This window comes from Chiloscyllium plagiosum, unplaced genomic scaffold (genome assembly GCF_037043375.1).
Source record: "Chiloscyllium plagiosum isolate Xiang-an unplaced genomic scaffold, Cpla_swu_hap1 HiC_scaffold_26, whole genome shotgun sequence".
NCBI classification, from domain to species: Eukaryota; Metazoa; Chordata; class Chondrichthyes; order Orectolobiformes; family Hemiscylliidae; genus Chiloscyllium; species Chiloscyllium plagiosum.
The window spans coordinates 21,460,757-21,484,778 of record NW_028270164.1 but is presented as its reverse complement, the minus strand read 5'-3'; the positions used below and the strand labels follow the sequence as shown (position 1 = coordinate 21,484,778).

The following is a 24,022-nucleotide window of genomic DNA, read 5'->3' as shown; positions in this document are numbered from 1 at the left end:
GTTGGAGGGGTTGAGTTATTGGTAGAGGCTGAATAGGCTGGCGTTATTTTCCTTGAAGCGTTGATGACTAAGGGGTGACCTTGTGGAAGCTTATAAAATCATGAGGGGTATGGACAGAATGAACAGCCAAGATCTTTTCCTTGGGTAAGGGACTCCAAAACTAGATGGCATAGGTTTAGATAAGAGGGGAAAGATTTAAGGGGCAACTTCATGGAGAGAGTGGTGCATTATGGAATGAGATGTCAGAGGATATGGAGGAGGCTGGTACAATTGCAGCATTTAAAAGGCATCTGTATGGGTATAGGAATAGAAAGGTTTAGAGGGATATGCGCCAAATGCTGGCAAATAGGACAAGATTAATTTAGAATGTGTAGTCAGCTTGGACAAGTTGGACCGTAGGATCTGTTTCTGTGCTGTACAGCTCCATGACTCTTAAGTCCCACCTTGTGCAGAGGGATGTCATAATATGTCTGAACATGTTGATTTTAAAAATATCTAGAGGTGTGGTGAAATGGTTGTGTCCTTCTGCCTGGTTCAGAAGGTCTGGGTTCAAGTCCCACTTACCCAGATATGTTAATTAAAAAGAACTGTAAAGAGAAAGGGTGGATGAGTTTAATGCTGATCCCTTAAAGAATGGTGCTGATTATTATTTGTATTTTTATCCGTCTTTACAGGATGAGGATAACCTGGTTGAAATGAGGATAGTTAGAAAAATAATGAAATAAGTAGGTGAGGGACTTGCACAATCTTATGATTATTCTAGAATTATAGAGTCATAGAGATGTATAGCACGGAAACAGGCACTTCAGTCCAACCTGTCCATGCCAACCACATATCCCAACCCAATCTAGTCCCACTTGCCAGCATCTGGCCCATATCCCTCCAAACCATTCCTATTCATTTACCCATCCAGATGCCTTTTAAATGTTGCAATTGTACTAGCCTCCACCACTTCCTCTAGCAGCCCACTCCATACACGTACCACCCTCTGCGTGAAAAAGGTTGCCCCTTTTATCTCTTTTATATCTTTCCTCTCTCACCCTAAACCTATGCCCTCTAGTTCTGGACTCCCCCACCCCAGGGAAAAGACGTTGTCTATTTGTTCTATCCATGCTCTTCATGATTTTATAAACTTTTATAAGGTCACCCCTCAGCCTCCAACACTCCAGGTAAAACAGCCCTCGCCTGTTCAACCTTTCCCCATAGCTCAAATCCTTGAACCCTGGCAACATATTTGTAAATGTTTTCTGAACCCTTTCAAGTTTCACAACATCTTTCTTCTAGGAAGGAGACCAGAATTTTCAGAAAACACAAAGTGGCCATATAGTTGATAGTGAAGAGGATGGCTGTCAACCGCAGAATATCATCAATGGTATAAAGACAATTTTAAAATTTATTTTTCTGTATTTTTAATTGTGGTCTGAAATGGAAAATTGTTTCTTAAATAAAGAAACATTGCTGAAAGATTACTGCATGGGAAAGTGTGAGGTCATGTACTTTGGTAGAAAGAATAGAGGCATGGACTATTTTCTGGAATCCTCGTCCAGGTTTCTCTTAAGGTAAAGTTGCAGGTTGAGTCGGTAGTTCGAAAGGCAAATACAGTGCTGTCATTCATCTTGAGAGGGCTAGAATATAAAAGCAGGGATATACTTCTAAGGCTTTATAAGGTTCTGGTCAGACCACATTTAGAGTATTGTGAGCAATTTGGGCCACATACCTCAGGAAGGATGTATTGGCCCTTGAGCACATCCAGAGGAGGTTCATGAGAATGATCCCAGCAGTGAAAGGCTTACAGAAGACGAACGTTTGACACTGGGACTATATTCAATGAAATTTAGAAGGATGAAGGCGTATCTATATATGAAACTTTCAGAATACTGAATGACCTGGACAGAGTGGACATTGGGAAGATGTTTCCATTGGCAGGAGAGACAAGGACCCGAGGGCACAGCCTTAGAGAAAAGGGAAGACCTTTTTAGAACAGATCAGGAGTGATGTCTTTAGCCAGAGAATGGTGAATCTGTGGAAATCATTGCCACTGAAGTCTGTGGAGGCCAGGTCATTGAGTATACTTAAAACAAAGGTAGACAAGATCTTGGATGCCAAAAGGGATCAAAGGTTACGGGGTCAAAGCGGAAAAATGTGGTTGAAAAACCCATCAGCCAGGATTAAATGGTGGAGCAGATTCAATGGGCCGAATGGCTTAACTTGTGCTCCTATGTCTTGTGGTCTTATTACCACAGCTTTGAATGATGGTATAATGGGCCAGAGCAGACCCCCGAACAAAATTTAGAAAGGTAGCCTGTACCATAACTTTTTTTCTTATTTTAATAGTAGATGTGAAGTGCATGCTGCAGATGTAATGCAACTGGTCAAACCACTCAACATTAAGCAAAACACAATGTATTTGAACACTAACATTTAAATTACAAACAAAAGGAGGACCTATTTCAAGTAACTTAATTATTGGAAAACCTAACTGTATAATAGGTACAGTACCTATTACAGAACACATTGTTCCAATATCATAACATCCCATAAAGATACCCTTGGCAAAAAGGTAAATTGAGACAAAAGTTCTTTCTTTCAGTTTTCCAATCCAGGAGGGAACAGCATCAAGAGATTTCAAAGAATGTAGCAGCGAGGAATCATTTTACTGAAGCTCCAATTCTTCTGGGACCCAAACAGCTTCTGACTGCTACAGCTAAAAAAAATGAGAAAACCCGATCTGAGGAAAACTGGCCACTTCCCTTCCATTGTTACAATTGTTTTAAGGTGGCCTCAGATTTTTGATTTAGGCTATTTCCGTAGCCACTTTGGCACCTCCCTTCAAAGAAAACCCAGAATAAAATAACCTTTTTAAAATGACCACATTTTCACACTAGTAACCTGACATTCATAAATGCCATTAACACAGTCTCAAGCAGTTGTTGAAGCGTGGTTTACTGATGAGTTGCAGACAAGGGGAAGTTGAGATTCAGCTGGTAACAAGTAGCTGATTGATCTGTTGGCGATTGACTGGTTATTAATGGGAAAGGCTTTTTGCCTGTCAGCATCAATGTGATTGGTTCTCGGATATCTGAACAGCTTGGAGTTATGAACAGGATAGTTAGAAGGCAACAGACTTTGACTAATTAGGAGATCTCGCTGTTTGTTCTCTGTGGTAAAACCCACTTCAAGCCTGGAAAAAAAATTGTTTATATTTCCTTCAGTTGGTGTATGCTGTGACTTTTTAATTTAAAAAGTCAGACCTTTTTCTAAGTGTGAACCAGTCACCCTATGTCTCATGGAAACCATGGAAGTATCCAGAAAAGGAAGACGAAATAACAGCGTTCTGATCAGCACAAGGACCATCTGAACTGCTTTCCCAATTTCACCATATGCCCATGTCTTTTTTTTTGTCTGTGTATTGTAAGGGGCCATTTGTGACAAGATCAGAGTTATAACTAGTAGAGTTTTAAACCAATGGTTCATTATTGTTTTTCTTTAGCGAGAATGCATTTATGTGTAATGAATAGTAACTCTTGTTAAGTACTGAAATTTGATACGTGCTATCTGTCACCCTGGGCCAGAAAGATCGGTACATTGCATAATTTTAAGTATCTTCAATAGTTATGACAAACCTGAGAATATCAGTTTGATTTTTAGAGTGTTACCCCATTGATGGTTCATTTGAGTTGGCAAAAATTGGCAAATGGAATTGATTATGAAAAATTGTGAGACTGTTTGTTTGGGAAGGGAAAACAAAGAAGAGAATACACATTAAGTCAGAGGATATGAAGAGACCTTGTTCATAGTGTTTATGTCCATAGGTCCCTGAAGGTGACTGAACAGGTCGATTAAGATAGTAAAGAAGGCATATGAGATGGCTTCCTTAATTGGGTGAGTTATTGAATACAAAAACAGAATCTAATGCTGGCACTATCTAAGATGTTGGTTAGGCCATAGATTGAGTTTTATTTACTTTTCTTGTCACAATATTAAGGGAAGGACATAATTGTTCTGGAGAAAAAACAGGGGAAATTTGGAAAAAATGTTACCAGGGATTGAAAACTACAGCTGTGAGGAAAGATAGGATGGTCTGGGGTTGTCTTCCCTTAGAACTGTGAGAAGTAATTTAATTGAGATATATAAATAATGAGGGATTTTGGATAAGACTGAACAGTGCAAACCAATTTACCCAAATGGAAAGATCAGTTACCTGGGGCCACAGACTTAAGGTGTTTGGTAGGAGGATTAGAAATCTTAGGAAGAAAAATATTTTCACGCAAATTTGGTGAATGTCTGAAATTCGCTATCTGGTTCAGTACTTGAAATAGAAACATTCAATTTATTTCACAGGAACCTGGATCTGTACCTGCACAGCCTTAATCTCCAAGACTATGGACCAGGAGCTGGAAAGTGGATTAGAATAGAATGGGCAGTCAGTCAGTGCAGACACAATTAAAATTTTCTTCCATCTTCAATGTGACCCCACCCTTTAAAAAAGGATGAAGGGAGAAAACCAACTGTTCCACACCAGTTAGTATCTCACCAGTAGGGAAAATGTTCGTGTTATGAAGGATGTGATAACAGGACACTTAAAAATTACTCGGAGTCAACATGGATTTACGAAAGGGAGATTTTGTTCTAGAAAGATTCTGGAATTTTTTCTATGTATGTCGAGTCATAGAGATGTACAGCAGGAAACAACTCTCCTATGCTGGCCAGATATCCTAACCTAATCAAGTCCTATTTGCCAGTACTTGACCCATTTCCCTTTTAACCCTTCCTATTCATATACCCATTCAGATGTCTTTTAAATGCTGCAATTGTACCAGCCTCCTCCACTTCCTCTGGCAGCTCATTCTTAACATGCACTACCTTTTGTGTGAAAAAGTTGCACCTTAGGTTCTTTTTATATCTTTCCCCTCTCACCCTAAATCTATGCCCTCTAATTCTGGAGTCTCCCATCCCAGGGAACAGACCTCGTCTATTTATCCTATCCATGCCCCTCATGACTTTATAAACCTCTATAAGGTGACCCCTCAGCCTCCGATGCTCCAGGGAAAACAGCCCCTGTCTATTCAGCCTCTCCCTATAGCTCAAATCCTCCAACCCTGGCAACGTCCTTGTAAATCTTTTCTGAACCCTTCCAAGTATCACAACATCCTTCCAATAAGGAGGAGACCAAAATTGAACACAATATTTCAACAATGGCCTAACCAAGGTCCTGTACAGGCACAACATGACCTCCCAACTCCTCTATGCAATACTCTGACCAATAAAGGAAAGCATACCAAACGCCTTCTTCACCATTCCATCTACCTGCGACTCTACTTTCAAGGAGCTATGAACCTGAACTCATCTTTGTTCAGCAACACTCCATAGAACCTTGCCATTAAGTGTATAAGTCCTGCTAAGATTTGCTTTTCCAAAATACAGCACCTCACATTTATCTAAATTAAACTCCATTTGCCACTCCTCAGCCCATTGGGCCATTTGGTCAAGATTCTGTTGTACTCTGAGGTAACCTTTTTCGCTTCCACTACACCTCCAATTTTGGTGTCATCTGCAAACTTAGTAACTATACCTCCTATGTTGACATCCAAATCATTTATATAAATGGTGAAAAGTCATGGACCCAGCACCAAACCTTGTGGCACTCTACTGGTGACAGGCCTCTAGTCTGAAAAGCAACCCTCCACCCTCTGTCTTCTACCTTTCAGCCAGTTCTATATCCAAATGGCTAGTTCTCCTTGTATTTCATGAGATCTAACCTTGCTAACCAGTCTGCAGTGGGGAACCTTGTCGAACGCTCTACTGAAGGCTGTAGAGATCACGTCTACCACTCTGCCCTCATCAATTCGTTTTGTTACTTCTTCAGTAGACTCGATGAAGGAGAGCCAATGTGATAAATATTTTCAAAAACCTTTTGATAAAATCCCATGTAAGTGATTATTATGTAAAATTAGTGGAAACACCCCTGCATAAATTGAGAATTAGTTTACAAACAGGAAACTAAATAGGAATATGTGGGCTATTTTTGGAGTTGAATGTGGTGACAAGTGTGATATCAACAGTTGGAATGAAGGAATCAAGTGTATTATTTCCAAGTTTGATGACTAAACAAAACTAGATAGGAGTGGTAAGGAGGAAGTGAAGTGGCTTCAGGGCAAATAACCAAGTTGAGTGAATAGGCAAATACATAGAAGGTACAATATAATGTGGATAAATGTGAAGTTATCCACTTCAGTAGGAAAACAGAATGGCAGTGTATTGTTAAAACTGATAGATTGGGAACTATTAATGCACAAGGCACCTGGGTTGTTGAAAGCTAGCATTCAGTGCATCAAGTCTGAGGCAGATGGTATGTTGGTCTTCATTTTAAGAGGGTTTGTGTACAGGAGAAAGGAAGTCTTACTGGAGATCTACAGTGCCTTGGTGTGACCATCCTAACTTGACCATCTCTTTATCAAAGACATACTTGGTGAACAAGCTTTCACCAGTCTGAATGCTGAAATGGTAGCATTTTTGTCAAGAGATTTTACTGGTGGGGGGAGCAGGGTGTTCAACTCAAGAGGTCATGTTATGAGGATATGCAGTAGGGCATTTTGGACTGCAATGAGAAATTTCTTCCACAAATGGTATGGAAGTAAAGTCACTGTTTTTAAGAAAGGTATAGATATTTTAGAAACAAAAGATGTAGAGAGAGCAGGAATATGGCATTGAGATATTGGATGCACCATGATCCTTTTGAATGGGAGTATGGGCTTGATGGCCTAATCTTATTCTGTTTCTCTTGGCTGTCTTGATGGTAATATATGTCTATTGCCAGAACCTCATCCATCCAATATGACACCAAGGTTGCCATGGTCTGATTGTATAATTGCTTTAGGAGAGTCTGGGAGTCGGTAGCTAAAACAGAGAGAGTTTTCAGTCCTCTCTTACATGACATCAATCTTATGAATACTTAATTGAAGGATATTTCTGCTTATTTAGAACAGGTATTTGTTAAGAGGCCTTATAACTTAGTTATTGAGGTGATATTGACGTAGAATTTGAGAGTTGTCAGCATATCTGTGAGAATTAACAGTCTGCTTTTCGATTTAACCTGACCAAGAAACAACATGCATATGACTAATCGGAGAAGCCAAGGGTAAAACCAAGCTAAAGTAACCAGCAATACTTGACCGCTTGCTCATTGTCCTCTCTGAACTTTATTGTGGGCTGTCAAAAATAGTTGCTGAAGGCAAAAGAAGTGTTCACTTGTATGTTGAACATAAATGTACATTTACTCCAGTGATTTGAGCTTTTGTTCATTTGAAAAAGAGATGCAAAGTTTGATTGTCTACATCTATTTCAAAAATTCTGGTGAGTGGATTGTTCCCTTTGAGAACTACGCAGATTACTTAAGTGATATATTTTAATAACTACAAGAAAATTAATTTATACCATACCTAATTCATATGGTATAAATGTGCAGGTGATGAAATGAAAGATCAGATCTTCTGGAGCATATAGGTGAAGCATGATATAAGATGGATATCTCATTGCAATTGTCATCTATTCACCTTGCCAATTCTAGAGTATCATGCTACGTTTACGATGTAAAGCAAAGAATGGAACTCATTTGATGCAAGGACTGACTTCAGTATCTAATGTCCAAGAGTTAAAAGATAAAGTGGAAGAGCTAACTGGAATTCCAAGTGCACTGCAAAAAATCATGGTGGGATTTCCTCCATCCAGTCTAGATCTTCGGAATGGAGAACTGCCTCTCAAAGATTGTCCTATCAAATCTGGTAAGTCTGTTGAAGATAAAGTATAGAGAGGTGGATTGAAAAATCAGGATTGGTTAAAGTCGTTAACCTGAATTCTTACGCCCCTATAGTGCTACTCCTTCAGGTAACTGATCTGAAAGCTAGTCCTTCCAAATAAACCTGTTGGACTGTAACCTGGTGTTGTGATTTTTAACAGTTCAAAATATAAACGCACTTCTAATGTTTATGAAATTAGATTCTAAATTCCTTTGCTTTCACTTTTGCGTCTCTTTGTTTGGGACATTGAACAACTGTGAGACCAGGTTTGACTGCTTTAATATTGATTAGCTGAATTTGCACTATACTATTAAGGATCAGGGAGATATTTCATAAAGTATTGACTTCAACTAAGAATTGTTCTAATTCAGTTCTCAAAATGCAGGTAAAATTGGCATGTTCAATTTGGAAGGAAATGCACAATCTTTTCTCCCTTTGGCTTTTTCTTAACAGTTTTGCTGTATTGTGATTACATGGCAGTGAACTGGTTTAAATGTGTGCAGATTGAACAGTCCAACAGCTTCATACTATTCCTTATATAATGCCTTATGCAATCGCATCAGCTGCAGCAAATCCAATATGAAGGTTCACAACTCCTTGAAAATGAGATGTATGCCATGATGATCCAAATTTTTATTTGATAAGAAAGATATTAATTGGATAACCAAATGTTGATCTGGCTTTTTTTTTGTAAAGCTGTATTGTTCATACAAAGTGTATGTAAGCATAATTTGATCATTACAGGGGTCCTCACTTTTTGAACATCTGACTTATGACCACTATCCCAAATAGGGATGAAATTTTAAAGACCTGACATGCAAATATTTCCTGTACTTCCAAATGGTTATTTTATATCATCCTGTATTGTGTTCTGATTTGTGTATAAATCGACTCACGACCCAGGAACTGCCTGTATTGATAGTCATTTTTTTTCTGCTCTGTAGCTGGCTTGCCCTGACACCCAAAGATTTTTGCCTGTTTTGGTCAGACCATCCTGCAGAAAAATCAGAAGACAAACTATTTCATTAAAATATAATCACTGGAAAAAGTTAATATCACGGGTTATAAATCATGGCTCAACTGGGGATGCTTGCTATCCTTAGGTTACAATTTCATTTTCCATTGCCTGGAACTTACAAGACTCTACAAAGAATCATCCTGAAAATTATCCGAAATGTAAATAATACCAAGATCTTGCGATATTGTCAAATTGCTTTTGCATTTTGATATTTACAGCCATTATTTGGAATTATTTCCTGTCCAATGATCCACCAATTTGGGAAATCTCGTATTATTCTTCATATAATGCCCGTGGAGACAAAGCAAAACTGTTTTGTTATACCAATGTCTTACTATTGCACCAAATTCTAGTGAGTAACAACCCAAGCAGGTTAATGTTCTTCTGAGAAATTTTCAATCATAGTGCAATTTTTTTCTTTACAGGTACAGAACACAACTTGCAATCTCCAGAAAGACTTTGTTTGCTAGTTACTGATCCAAAAAATAACTTAAAATTATATTTTCCAGAATTTTGGATATTTTTTTGTATCTGTTTCTTACTGTTATGATATTTCACAATGAAAGGATAAATTTCATTCAATTGTCCATTAAGTAAGTAATTTTAATTTCTGTTGTCTGATTGTTATCGCTATTGATGATTACCCTCAACAAAAATGCAATGTTTATTTATCTACAATCTCAAATTCTAGAAATATGTGGAGTGGTGAAATCTAGACTGTCTACTCTGACTTTCAGCTCACCCATCCCCCATATTCCTTTTCTAATGACACTGAAACAAGCTATGGTATAGTTTTGTAAGTGCTCCTACTAGCTGATTCATTCCCAAGTGATATGATTACATTGTCTGTGAATTCAAGAAGTGAAAACTGAAGGGCATAATAAATGTCCTTCTTCATATTGATAGACACGCGTTTCCATTTGCAAATCTGTGGTGAAGATCAAGGATCACTTGTTCCTTCTCTCTTTATTTTCTAATCAACGTGTTCAGAATATTTTTACACATCTCTGGAGCAGATGGGATTTGAACCTAGGCCTTCTGGTCCAGAGGTGGTGACACTACTGTTGTGTCACAAGAATACCTATTTGTCCCTTCTCTACCTTGTGTTGCTAAGCTGAGATGTAGTCACAATTGTAGCAATCCCAGAAGAGACAGACAGTCTCAGCCTAGGTCAGGGATCTACCTTGAAACTTTGGTTTGTACACAACAGTACCACTCTGAGGCGTACATTTTTTTTGAACTGGTTCTTTTGGAGGAAATCATTATTAGTAATTTGAAAAAGTTGACTCCACAAGGGTTGCATAACTAACCTTTACTTGATTGAATGTTTTCATTTTTTATAATTGATTCATTCAAGGTGGATCAGGCCAAACATTATTTTGCACTAGCAAAATTAAAATAAACCAGCAACTAAAGAAACTCAACCTCAAGTCCATCCATGTGCAAATAAAAAAGAAAACTGCACAAATTGAATAATTCTAAATTTTCCAAAATGTAGCAGCACAAGCTTGTGTAAATAATAACTTGGGTAACTGCTGTTAGACAACTGGTTTAAATTCATACTTAATTATTTACTTGGGTTAAGGCATGACTTTGTGTTTGGCAACCATGTTTAGGATGTAGGCTGAATGCAGACATAGAAGGAAATCTAGGAAACAGGCAAACTCTGCTGGTTGGGGGTCAGTCAACTAGAGTCATGGTGTACATAAGTATACGTGAGTTGTTTAATACCATTCATCTCTTTTAGTAATTGTTTCTTTGTGTGGAGACTAGTTGAAGTTGATGGGGAAAAATGTCATGTAGAATGTGATTAGTGTAATAGAGAGTGTGATCAATTGTGAAAGATTTCATGTAAAACAATATCCTGTACGAGATAAAAGTGAGAAGAATAAAGAAGACATGATGAACATGTTTAATATATTACAATGCTTGCATTAAGACTCAATGCAATGTTTATCTGGAGAGCTAGAGGCATTGTATAATAAAGTCACTATAATCCTACCAAACCATACGGCTGCTCTCCCATTAAAGGGAGATTGTTTGGGTTAACTCAGTGGCTGGATAGCCAGTTTGTGATGCAGTGTGATTACACAATATACAACTAGTGACATATCTCTCTAAGCCTGCAAAGATTTATTAGTGAAGGTTCATTGTTCAGACTATAAAACCTTTGCAAAAGAACTACAATCAAATGAACATGCAGGCCCCTGAAAACCTTTTCTGCACACTAGAAATAGCTTTGTTCTTTCACGCTAGATTTAAATGTAATCCAAATGTTTATTGGGGAATGTGAACTTTGAAGCACGATAACAAGTAATGTGTGTAAATATCAACTGTATATGAAACTGTAAGATAAAATGGGCTGTGTGAACCAAGCTAAATATCCTAATTTTCAGCATAATAGCAGTGATTATTTTTCAAAAGACAATATTTCTTAGTTGTAAAACACTTTCCGGCAACTTTTGGTTATGCATAAAACCTTTTATAATGCACATTCATTGTCCAATAATGAGTGACAAAAATTTATTTCAAAACTCACTTTAAACATTTTCAATTTCTGTAAATTATTAGTATTAAGCTGGTTATTATGGCATCACTAAAATAAGATTGCGTTAAATGTATCATTATACTTTTCTGCAGGAGATACTTTGATTGTGGAAGAAGAAAGGGATACTTTGAAGATCAAAGTCTCAGTGTCGAACTTTAGTGCTAAAAGTTCAGATAAAGATACTTTCCCACATCTGATACGGCATGTTGTCCCTGCAGATAATTCATGTCTCTTCACAAGCATCCACTATGTGGTAGAAGGAGGTGTTTGTGAGCCATCCTGTGCTCCAGAAATGCGAAATTTGATAGCACAGATTGTGGCAAGTGACCCTGATTCCTACACTGAAGCTGTACTAGGAAAATCTAATGGGGATTACTGCAACTGGATTCGACAAGAAGACACTTGGGGAGGAGCCATTGAAATCTCTCTCTTATCCAAGTTTTACCAATGTGAAATATGTGTTGTGGACACACAAACTGTGCGAATAGACCGGTTTGGAGAGGACGTAGGTTACAGAAAACGTGTCCTCCTGATTTATGATGGAATCCATTATGACCCATTAGAACGACAATTTGAAGATCCTGAAACACCCCCACAAACCATCTTCTCCACAGCAGATGATGTTGTGCTGGCCCAAGCCCTGGAGTTGGCAGATGAAGCGAGAAGGAAACGACAATTTACTGACCTTAATAGATTCACTTTGCGATGTGTTGTCTGCCAAAAGGGACTGGTGGGTCAGGTAGAGGCTCGAGACCATGCCAAAGAGACTGGGCACACCAACTTTGGGGAGATATGACAATCAAAATACTGTTACCTACCTCATATTCCTAAAATGTACTGGGATAATTTAATCCCTAGGAATTAAATTGAATTTTAAGGAGTGTTTTTTTTTTAAACCCTGGGATGATTAAACCATGAGCTGATCAAATTGTTGGTTGTTTGCAAAGGCTGGACCTCATTCTTAATTTTTCTGTTTACATAGCAGGAATTGCATTTGACTTTTTAATTATCTTATTTCATTCAAAGATAAATGTTTTGATTTCATAGCTATTGAAATTAGTTAATCCTATAGAGTATTAGGTGCCTGAAAATTACAGACATGGATAAATTTCTTTGTCTTAAATTTGGGTTGCTTTTACTTCCGCAGAGTTAAACACATCTGCAAGTGTCATATTTGCAAAATTGTTTAATGCAAGCTAAGTCAAAAAATAAGCTATAAATCTTTTTATTTTTGTGACTAGTCATTTCAGAAGACTCGAGGTTTAATGAACTGTAGTTCTATTGTTTCAAAGTATTTTTTTGTTTGGCAACCATTTTGTGATCAGCTCATGGAAGTCACAGGTACATACTTAAATAACTACATTAGACCTGGCATGTATCGACATATTCAGGGGAGTACTTTTCATATTTTTAATTAGTTGCTCTTTTGAGTTAACATTTTCTCACGCATATCCTAATTACTTGCACTCCAAGAAAAAAAAAGGAGTTTCTATGAACAGGTTGAGATTCCTCTGAACTGAAATCTGCACACTTCATATGTGAAATAGGATGTTGTATCATAGGACTTGTAATTATCCCCTCTGCTCCAGTATAACGCAACTGTGAGCTAATGATATGTTCAACACATGATTGTATTGTAAAGTTGATAGATATTACACTGTCAACCTGCTATATTTGACCTACAAATATGAATGCACAAGCAGAAAGACTATCTACTGTTAATATATATACTTAAACAAAAATTGAATTAACCTGCAAGTAGTTAAAGTAGCTGAAACTCCAAGGGGAAGAAAAAATGAATTTTTCAGTGTGATGTTTGTGAATGGCCAATTGAAAAAAGGCTAAACTGAAGGCATGTCAAAAAGCAGGGCTATGGATGTCCCAGTCCAAAGCCTTAGCGTTATTACTGAATGAATCTAGTACAAATACCCAATGGTGCCTCAGCATACAATTCCTTGACAAGCTGCGGTTTTTAAAAAAAAGTTGACATCTGATTTGCACTTGAGCCAATCTTTTTATGTGTAAGCTGATGCATTCGCAAATGTAAGATCCTGCCTGCATCCTGTGAACAACTGACTTTTGTCTCTGCCTTAGTGAAGAAAAATTGCTTGCGTCATTGTCATTGTGGATAAATCAAGGTAATTATATTGTATTGGTTATCCCTAAACATTGACAAAGAAATGCTTTAGAAAGTAATAGTTATGTAAAGCTAACTTTTTAAAATTTGAAACAACTAAATCCTTTTATCATTACTTGATATGTATTCGCCAGAAAGAAACATATGTGTTACTCCATTTGAATGCTTGTAGATCAAATAATATTTGTGGGTTTTAGAGACTTTTTAAGTGACTTATCATGGTAGAACTTCATTTGATATGGTGATTTTAAACATTGAAACAAAATCACCAAATGCTGGAAATGCTAAGAAGGTCTGGCAATATCTGAAGAGAGATGTTTCAGGTTGATGACATTTCATCTGCACTACTTTTTGATGCTACAATTCTGCCTTAATCTGTTAAATTTGACATCATTTTTATTTCTGATGCTCATTTAACTTGGTAATTTGAGTCGAGAAAATGAACAAATTGTGATTGGTTGGGTATCAAAATGTTAATTTATACCCAACTGTCCTATCGACTATTATACAGAGAACTTCCATTAGCTATTATTGTGTTATTATTATTATACGATCTGAAAGGTATTTTATCCATTTTATTCTGTAGAGAAGAAAATAACTACATCTGTTATTAATAGCTTTGAATGGTAATTAAATAGCTCTTTGTGAGGAACTAGTACAGATACAATGGGTCGAGTGGTTTTCTGTAAAATGCTACGATTCTAAGTAAAATGTCAAAATCATATTACAAAAATTGCAATGTAAATGCACCAAAGTGCCAAATATGGCTATTCTCATTCATTAACTCCAAAATGAAATAATAATTCTTATGAAAGAATCATGCTCCCTCTTACACTGACACAAAGTGTGCCTTATTACCAAAATCAATGCCATAGATTGGGCTGCATCTCAAGAAGAGTGGGTTTTTTTCCCCACAAATCACCAAGTTAGTATCAGTATTCTCACAGCAGGTAATTATCAAAAACAAACTGGTCTGCGTTGATCAAAAGCTATTTCACTTGTCGGGCAGATTTTTTTATTTTATTCACTGGTGGGCTTTGCTGTCTAGCCAGATTCACTGCCTGTCCCTAGTTGCCCTTGAAATTGAAGAGACACTCATCTCATCAATGTGGACTGAACTTGAAAAACCAGGTTACAATTCCATGCCAATTCACCTTTTGCAGTAACATTTTTATTGGCTAAAAGCATGTTCCTTGAACTACTTCGTACAGTGTCATCCAATTTTATAACTCTAAAAGACACTGCCTTGCTTTCACATTTTCTTTTTTTCTGTCCTCAATTTTCCATTGTTAAAAATTTTCTATGCTCCATCAACCAAGTAAAGAATTAACGGCAAATATTTCCTTCCTTCCTTAGTGATGGCTTTAATTGATGAACTATCATCAGTGACTCAAACCAAAAGAACCACAATTCATGTTTGATATTGCTGAAATTAAGAGTCCAGCTTTTGTCACTTTTTTTGTGTTCATCATGACTGGCGCAAGAGTGTGAAATTTCAAAGGAAGCAATATTTTTTATGGCATGAAAGGCTGCTGATGGCTTTGAAAGTCAATCTTGATGGTTGAGATTTTGCTTTGGAGGTTGTACAGGGTGCTATTGTCCCATGTGTTTTGGCTTAATTGGAGAAGTGTTTTGGCATGTTTGCATCTGTCCTGATGATTACATGATGAGAAGCTTCAACACGATGTCACTTTTTTTCAGCAATAGTCAGTTTCTATACTACCAACTACTTTATGTTCACCTTATTAAACCTTCACAATGTTATAATCCTCATTGGTACAGTGTAAATAATCACAATAGCGGAATCCTTTTGCATGATGAGAACTTCTCGTATGTGAAATCAAAGCAGTTTAGGCAGATGAAAAAGTTGAAGATGGAGAAAAACTGAATTATTAGTATTTCTGCTCCTCACCTAAATGTACAGCTAAAGGCCTCTGAGGCAGCTTGAAATTGAAGATGTAGAATAACACCAATAATTTTGTGCGCCATGACTTTATAAACTTAATGCAAAGTCAGATTTTAGTGGGGAAGTGGGTGTTAGTGATTTTTACAGAAATTTTCAAAAAGAAAATTTGGAATAATTTCCTTAAACAACAATTTCCAGGAAGCTACTTCGAGTTAATGAGTTTGTAATGTGCGCATTTTTTTGTTTAATTTGATTAAATCTTGTTAAACATAAAAGATTACATTTTATTTAATTAATTTTGTAGCACAGCTTTGTATAGATCAATTTTTAAAAATAATTAGCTTGACCTCATTCAGTGTTAATAACTACACGATGTCCAAAATGCTCAACTGCAACTAAATTGGAGCAGAATGTCTTTATCATTAAAGATTCAAAATTGTAGTGAGTTATCCGGAATGAGCTTGGAAGAGGTAAGAAATGCCTATGTTTTTAGTGGTCTGTAATTGGAAGATGACCAAAATGGTAGCATTGTTTTATTTGGGTTTTATTTACATTTGTAACAGGGATGTTAGTCATGATCTTTTCTATTCACAAGTGTGCACAAATCATATCGCTTCGAATAGCGCAAACTTAACATGAACTAGATATTGTAGCGTGAGGTCGTCATCTACAATAGTCATGCATTGATTTCAGCCAAAGAGCCTAAATGTGAGCTGGTATTTGTGATTGTGAATTCCATGCTTTGAAGATCGGAAAGTGGTTATTTTTTTCTAAAAGAATTGAACATCCATTGCTTATTCATTTATAATATTGCATCTGAATAGTAAAGGTGAGGTTTTTTTACATTAGCATAATTTGAGTTATGTATGCATGGTAAAATAACTAACGACTAAACTGATTTTAATTGCTTGTAGGAGATCTATCATATGTGGAAAAGTATACTTTAAAACAAAAACTTTGTTTTTCTTCATTAGTCAATATGTTGTTGCCATATAATTATGTTTAATCTGTTTTCACCAATGCAATTTAGCCCTCACAATTCCTATAACATTATTCACCTTACAGGGTCCATGTATGAACGCTGAATTAATTCTAGCAATTAGCACAGTGTATGCATGTAAATATTATGTAAATTTTGTAAGGATAACAATACAAAAATATAAAATCCATGACTCGCCTAAGTGAGGAATGATTGGATGCAATGTGAGCATAATCAAAATGTAAATTTTACACAGCAGGGGAAGGGAGAGTTGAAGAACTGGTTTCTAGGGGTAAAAGAATTTGTGTTGGAGTATCTAGTATTATGTTTATTTGGCTGTGCAATCATATTTTAAAGTAAACTTGAATAGGTAATATTGAAATAAATTCCAGCAGTGCTGAAGGCTCCTGCTCCAAATCAGCTACACCTTTTGTCACCTTGTTTCAGTACAGCTATGTGACAATTTGCCCAAGTATGTCTTGTAGACACAGAGCAAATCCAACCTGGCTAATTACTGCCCCACCAGTTTACCTCAATTATTAGTTAAGTAGTTTGGTGGGGATCATCAGTGCTATAAAGCAGCTAGTCGTCCCTGTGTGAGTTCCTTTAAAATATGTCCAATGTCCAACCATTTTCAGCTGTTTCAGCAATGATGACTTTTCATCACAGAGTTAGAGGTTGGAATGTTTGATTGCACAATATCCAGCACCATTTGTGATTCCTTATGCTGCAGCAAGACACATGCCCATAGATGATATCCAGGCTTGTGAAAGCAAGTGGCAAATGATAAAATGTCACAAAGCGCCAGGCCCTGTCCAAGTGATGCTATTTCCAGCAAAACCATTTCCAATCACTTCTTGACTTACAACGGCATATCTACTGCTGATCCTCCTCCCACTGTCAATACCATTGACAAAAAACTGAACTGGACTAGCTATGTACATGCTATAGTTACAAGAGCACATCAAGCTTGGAATTTTGCAGCAAATAACTTGCCACCTGACTCTCAAAACTTTTCCATCATCAGCAAGACATAAGTGAGGAGTGTAATGAAAAACTCCGTTTGCCAGCATGAGTGCAACTCCGACAACACTCAAAGCTTGACACTACCCAGCACAAAGTAACCCACTTGATTGGCACCATATCCACAAATATTTTCATATTTATCATTTTGTAAAATTTTATTTACTTCGTTTATTGAAAGAAATGAAAACATACAAAACAGGTTTAAGTTAATTTGAATCTGTAGACATTAGTGAGTTGACAATGTATTAGAACGTACATTTTATTACCTGTTTTTGCACACTTTTTTTTACATACATTCCCAACAAGCCTTGAGCATTTTAAGAGTAAGTACACGCTACTTGTATAGTTAAATGTGGAGCATGTAGGTTGGTAACATCTGTCAGCTATTGATCCCATTATATATCTTTTTTTTTTATATAGAAGCTTCTATTTATATTGACAATGTAATTCTATGCCTTTAACATAATCCTTGGTGCCTGGTACTTTTGGACATTTAAATTTTACTGCAGCTTTAACAAGATGCTTAACACAAGTTTTGGAATAGTTAAGAATCAAATTTCTGTTAAAAGCAAAAATCCTGTGAATGCTGGAAATCTAAAAGAAAAGGAAGTGCTGGATAAACTGAGCTGGTTTGGCAGCATCTGTGGAGAGAAATAAAGTTAATGTTTCAAGTTTGATATGATTTTTCAGAGTAGATTTGTCATTTAAGGTAATTAATTGCTGCTTCCAGTATATTTGGGTCCAGATGACTGCAAAATTAATATGCCTAAACCGGACAGTTATTTGGAAACCGATTTTCTGTTTAATTTTTCCCATGGAGAGAGAAGTTAGGATGTCATGAATTCAGGTGCTACAGGTTCCAATGTTTGAACAATATAGCAACCAAATAGATAAATGTTACTTTCTTAGCAAAATATAGAAAATTCCATGAAATATTATCAATTACCATTGTAGTTTTTTTAAACTAAAGACTTGGTGTTCAAAGCCTGGTTGATGCACTCTGGAATTTTCTTCTTAAATCACTAATCCCATCAGCATTATATTTTGGATCAAACTTCTTGTCACATCCTTATCCTTTTTAGACTAAATCTTTTTTTCCCCATACATCATCGTGAAGTGCTTCAATACTTCTAGATGAAAGGTACAGGTACTATATAAACGGAAATACTTTTAGGGAAAGATAAATTTAGTTAATGACAAAATAAAATGCAGTTCTATTGATTTGTTATACTGGATTTATAAAGTTACAGCTACCTTGTTGCAGTTAGTTCATACCAGTTAACCGACTTGTATCTTTTATTCTGTTTATAGCCAGTAGTCAAAAGTTAACTAAACTATTTATACCAACTTGTACTTAGTTCTATTTAAGTTTATATATAATTTGACACCTTTAGCTGTACAGAAGTATAGTTCAGTATACCTGCTCACTGGCAATTTACTATTTGATGAATATCAAATAACATTAGAAAAATAATTTTAATCAGAACAAAGATCCAATGTGCGTATGGGTCTATATGTCAGTAGAATTCAGGTGTAGCAAAATATTACTGTCTAGAGCTTCTGTAATTGGGTCAAAAGTTGAAGTCCAACAATTTTTAACACAACAGCGTGTACAGTTTGGTTCTTAAAAGAATGTCTGTTTAATCTAATAAAACTGATCATAAATGTCACTCTGTATAAATTCCAATTCATTTGTGATTTACAAGTAGAGTATTGCTTAAAAAAAAATGAAACTTGCTACCAAAGCTTTTCATTTTCCACAAATCAGGATAGACAGGAATACCAAATTTCAGAAGGAACAGAAACTTATAGTGCATGAGAGACCAGGGTGCTAGTTACTGGTAAGCAAATTCTGATTGAGACTGTGCCATGGAAAATGCACCAGGAAATAGTTCATAACATCCCTACAGTGTGGAAGCAGGCCATTTAGTCCGTTTGAGTCCACCCACCCCTGTGAAGAGCATCCCACCCAGACCCTATCTCCTTGCGCTATAACCTTGCACTTCCCATGACTAATCCACCTAGCCTGCACATCTTCAAACTGTGGGAGGAAACTGACGTAGACATGGGATGAATGTGCAAATGCCACAAGTCACCTGAGGGTGAAAATGAACCCAGATTCCTTGGCACTGTGAGGCAGCAGTGCTAACCACTGAGCCACCATGCCACTCAGTGAGACATACTGGAGGCTTGAGAGTCAACTCACCATTTTTGAATTTAAATAAAATCTTTGGCATGACTTCTAGGACCAATTTCCATGAAGTTTACCTTGGCCTTAGAATCCACTTTGCAGCCAAGTAGATTCCCAGTCTCATTTGTAGAAATTATTATTCCTTTTGAAATCTGGTATTCTTGTATCTGCCTTGATGAATCAAAGATACAAAGCTTCAACAGCATGTCTCCGATTGGTAACTAGCATTTCTGTATACCATGTGACTATTTGGATATTTGTAAATTGAGTTTTAATCTGAGTTCCATTCATACATTTCAAAAATGCTGTTCTGATTAGATATTTGAAAATAGAACCATAAATATCCTTGGCAGTAATATGGGGTTGATAAACTAATGTCTTACATGGCTCTGATCCATTTACCTAAGTTCAGATGGTATAATCAGCTACCCTTGTCAGGTGCTCTTAATAGAATACAAATCATAAAATTCATTGTTTTTCTAGGTACCTGCAATGTCTAGAAATCAAGAGCTGAAACAATCTTATTTTCTAGTTCAGCCTGATTGTTCTACAGACCCAAGAGCATCTAACTACAAAATCCAGATTATTTTCATATGCATAGTCAACACCACTATTTAGCATGCACACAGCACCGTGGCATCATTTTGGGGGCATTTAAAATTGCTCATTGGCAATTCTGTAACCTCTGTGAATGAGGTGCAAATTCAGGCATAGTCTTTCAGAACTACTTATTTGGTAAAAATAGTAGTGTATGCTGCTGTTTGACTTTCGTGAATGTAAGGTAACATTATTAGTCTAGGGTGACTCACAAGGTTTGATTAATTTGCTTCCAATTTTCTCTAGTCCTATGATGCTGATGTTTGAAGTTTAAAAAAAAGTACAGGATTGAGACATTAATACATAAAGTGTCAATAGTACTTCATCTTTAAATTTATATAATTCTAAAGATCAATGAAAGATGTATATCTGGGTTATTTGCACTTCGTTGATGTACTTTTGAAACTGGGCACTGCATTTACCTTTTGAAGCCATAAATTCCTGACCCATTTTTTGTGCATTAAAATGATTGTAACTTAACCATTGATTTTCTAAAGGTCATATTTATATTCAGGAAAAGTATACTACGATTGGTACTCTCAGGATCTCACATCTGTCAGTTAGTTATCGAGCTTATTGTTCAGTACATATGTACATATTGTACAATTTGTATATTTTTTTATGTTATGTATCTAGTGATACAAGTTATTTATGCAATGTGACTTCGTGCAAGTGGGATAGGTGACTTCAATTGTGCTTTAAATTGCAGTGGCATTTTGCCGAAAGTAGACCTCAAATAGTGTTAAGAGTATGAGCATTATCAGCATAAGGTGTTTACAGTTCACTGCTGCTACAAGTAATTGAGTATGATGTATATGCTGTTGGGGGGAGAAAAACATGAATTTTACTCTGTCCATCTTTACTCACTCGCTGAATACAAGGTCATTTGTAACTTATATTTTTCAAAATAAATTGAATACAGTGTTAAATGAGCTGATTCTTTTTTGTTGTGTGTATTGTGTACAGTTCACCCTGATTGTGGGAATTTAACTTTTTTATTTGTTTTAAAATGAGGGATAGGCCATGAGAACCAGTGACCCAACACACTTTCTCAGCTTTCCTAACATCTAAATCTCTTTTCTCCTACGTTTTTACAGTGAACTTTAGTCAAATGTCATTGCTGTTTTATGTTATGGACACTGTTATATATTGGGATTAAAACTTCTTAATCACTCACAATATTAACTGCTATAAAAGGCAAAAAAAAACTGACCTGAGTTACTGTTACCTCCCTTTTCCAACTCATCAGTACCTAGAATTAACAGATAGCAAGAAGCATGTTTCAATGACCACTACAATTTGTGCAAATTACCAATGCAGACAGTTTTGCTGCTGCAACAAGTCAAGCAATATTCAAGATCAAATGAAATTCTTAACTTTCAGAACAATAGTTTCTTAAGATGAAAACAAATTAGAAGTAATAAGTACTGGACAAACATCTTCTCAAGCCACATCATGACTGACGTCTCTGGTTTGTATTGGGAAAGCCACTGATCTTTTCCTATTTACATTATGTTGTAGCAATAATTTATGCTAGGACCTAAACTGAAACTGTCAATTTTAGCATATTATCCTTGCAGATATCACCAAGTATATAAAGTCTTTAAGTGTCTTTTGGTGATCAACGATGCAGCAGAGAAGACAATGTCAAAACACTAATAAACTCACGCATGGATTATAACCAACTGTCATATTCCAAAGTTAATTGTTGGTAATCTGATGTAATTGTGTCTGCACAAGTTAAACAATATATTGTTTTGTTATATATAAATGGCCTATCTAACTACTAAAACAAATTCTGGGGGCAAAAGGATATTCAATATTACATTTCTTCCTTTTACAGCCTTCTGATTTGAAAATTAGATGCAATTATGGGAAAAGAAATATTTTAAAACTATTGACATCCTCATTTGCCAAGTTCTTGGCATGATTAAAAAAGCTGTTTTTTGAGGGACATTACTATTTTTCTTCATCTGTAAATCATTCCACCACTAACAGGCTCCATTCCTTTCCACCTTTGTTTTGCTTCTCAACTTGGGGAAATCAAATGTTCAAACCGTTCTCAAGGCTGATTTTTACATGAATAACAATGTATTGGGAGAAAGGTTTGCAGCTAAACCTGAACTTGATGTGTGAAATACAGCTGTCTGAAAAAAGCAGATTCTTTAAGGATACTGAGATTACTAAACCAGGCAGGACGGATTTGGTGAGTTGATCTTTTTTTTGAAAGTATGTTATGAATAATGAAAATCGCCCCTCTTAAGTGTATTTGTTGGATGCATTCATTAAAAAGACTATATTCCCTCAGACGCAGAGCAAATTGACAAGTTTGTCCTCTTCTCCATTGGAACCTCTATCAGGAATGATGTAAGGATTATTCTAATTATGTTGGAATTGTTTTAATACATTTTAATTAGCATCTATTTAAAAATGAATTTTATTGATTTACATGTAACCAGCAGTGCATCTGAGATCAATTTCTGTTTGGAATTTCACAGTAAAGTGAAGGAAACATTTGCAACAGGTAGCAGAGTATACTAGGTAAAAGATGTGTTTAGATCAGAGTGGTGCTGGAAAAGCACAGCAGGTCAGGCAGCAGGAAAACCGACGTTTCGGGCAAAAGTAGTAGAAGCAGGGTGCCTGCAGAGTGGAGAGATAAATGAGAGGGGGGTGGGGGTGGGGAGAAAGTAGCATAGAGTACAATGGGTGAATGGAGGTGATGGGTCAGAGAGGAGGGTGGAGTGGATAGGTGGAAAGGAAGACAGGCAGGTAGGACAGGTCATGAGGGAGGTGCTGAACTGGAAGGTTGGAGCTGGGGTGAGGTGGGGGAAGGGGAAATGAAACTGGTGAAATTCACACCGATGCCCTGGGGTTGAAGTGTTCCGAGGCGGAAGATGAGGTGTTCTTCCTCCAGACGTTGGGTGGTGAGGGAGAGGTGGTGGAGGAAATCCAGGACCTGCATGTCCTCGGCAAAGTGGGAGGGGGAGTTGAAATGTTGGGCCACAGAGTGATGGGGTTGATTGGTGCAGGTGTCCCGGAGATGTTCCCTAAAGCGCTCTGCTGGGAGGCGTCCAGTCTCCCCAATGTCGAGGAGACCGCATCAGGAGCAACGGATACAATAAATGACATTGGTGGATGTGCAGGTGAAACATTTGGATGTGGAAGGCTCCTTTGGTGCCTTGGATGGAGGTGAGGGAAGAGGTGTGGGCACAGGTTTTACAATTCCTGCGGTGGCAGGGCAGGGTGCCAGGAAGGGAGGGTTGGTTGTTGGGGAGTGCAGACCTGACCAGGTAGTCACGGATTGCATTTAATTGAATCTGGAAAGAACAGCTATTTATGTTTTGGATGTAGGTTTGTTCACTGAACTGAAAGGTTCATTTCCAGACGTTTTGTTACCTTTCTAGGTAACATCATCTTCAGTGGGTCTCATGTGAAGCAATGTTAAAAATTCCTGTTTTCTATTTATATGTTTGGGTTTCTTTGGATTGGTGATGTCATTTCTTGTGGTGAAGTCACTTCCTGCTCCTTTTCTTAGGGGGTGGTAGATGGGGTCTAACTCTGTTTGTTGATAGAGTTCCTGTTGGAATGCCATGCTTCCAGGAATTCTTGTGTGTGTCTTTGTTTGGCTTGTCCTTGGATGGATGTGTTGTCCCAGTAGGAGTGGTGTCCTTTCTCATCAGTATGTGAGGATACTAGTGAGAGAGGGTCATGTCGAGTTGTGGCGAGATGGTGTTCATGTATCGTGGTGGCTAGTTTTCTGCCTGTTTGTCCAATGTAGTGTTTTGTTACAGTTCTTTCACAGTATTTTGTAAATTACGTTGGTT

The 24,022-nt window shown here is 37.0% G+C and overlaps 1 protein-coding gene across 8 annotated transcripts in view; it reads left to right on the top strand.

The window, feature by feature from the left end:
• The window catches only part of yod1 (YOD1 deubiquitinase), a 28,538-nt gene extending 7,408 nt beyond the window's left edge, over positions 1 to 21,130 (top strand). For 3 of the 8 annotated variants that reach the window (XM_043716655.2, XM_043716653.2, XM_087973556.1), the window contains exons 2-4: positions 1,285 to 1,372; positions 7,568 to 7,781; positions 11,455 to 21,130. In XM_043716655.2, coding sequence (XP_043572590.1) covers positions 1,343 to 1,372; positions 7,568 to 7,781; positions 11,455 to 12,158 — 948 coding nt within the window. In that variant the 5' untranslated portion in view covers positions 1,285 to 1,342 and the 3' untranslated portion in view covers positions 12,159 to 21,130. Of the gene's footprint in view, positions 1 to 1,284; positions 1,373 to 3,812; positions 3,883 to 7,567; positions 7,782 to 11,454 lie in introns of those variants that run through there. The other 5 variants (XM_043716651.2, XM_043716652.2, XM_087973557.1 and 2 more) reach the window with 3 other exon arrangements.
• The last annotated feature ends 2,892 nt before the right edge of the window (positions 21,131 to 24,022 follow it).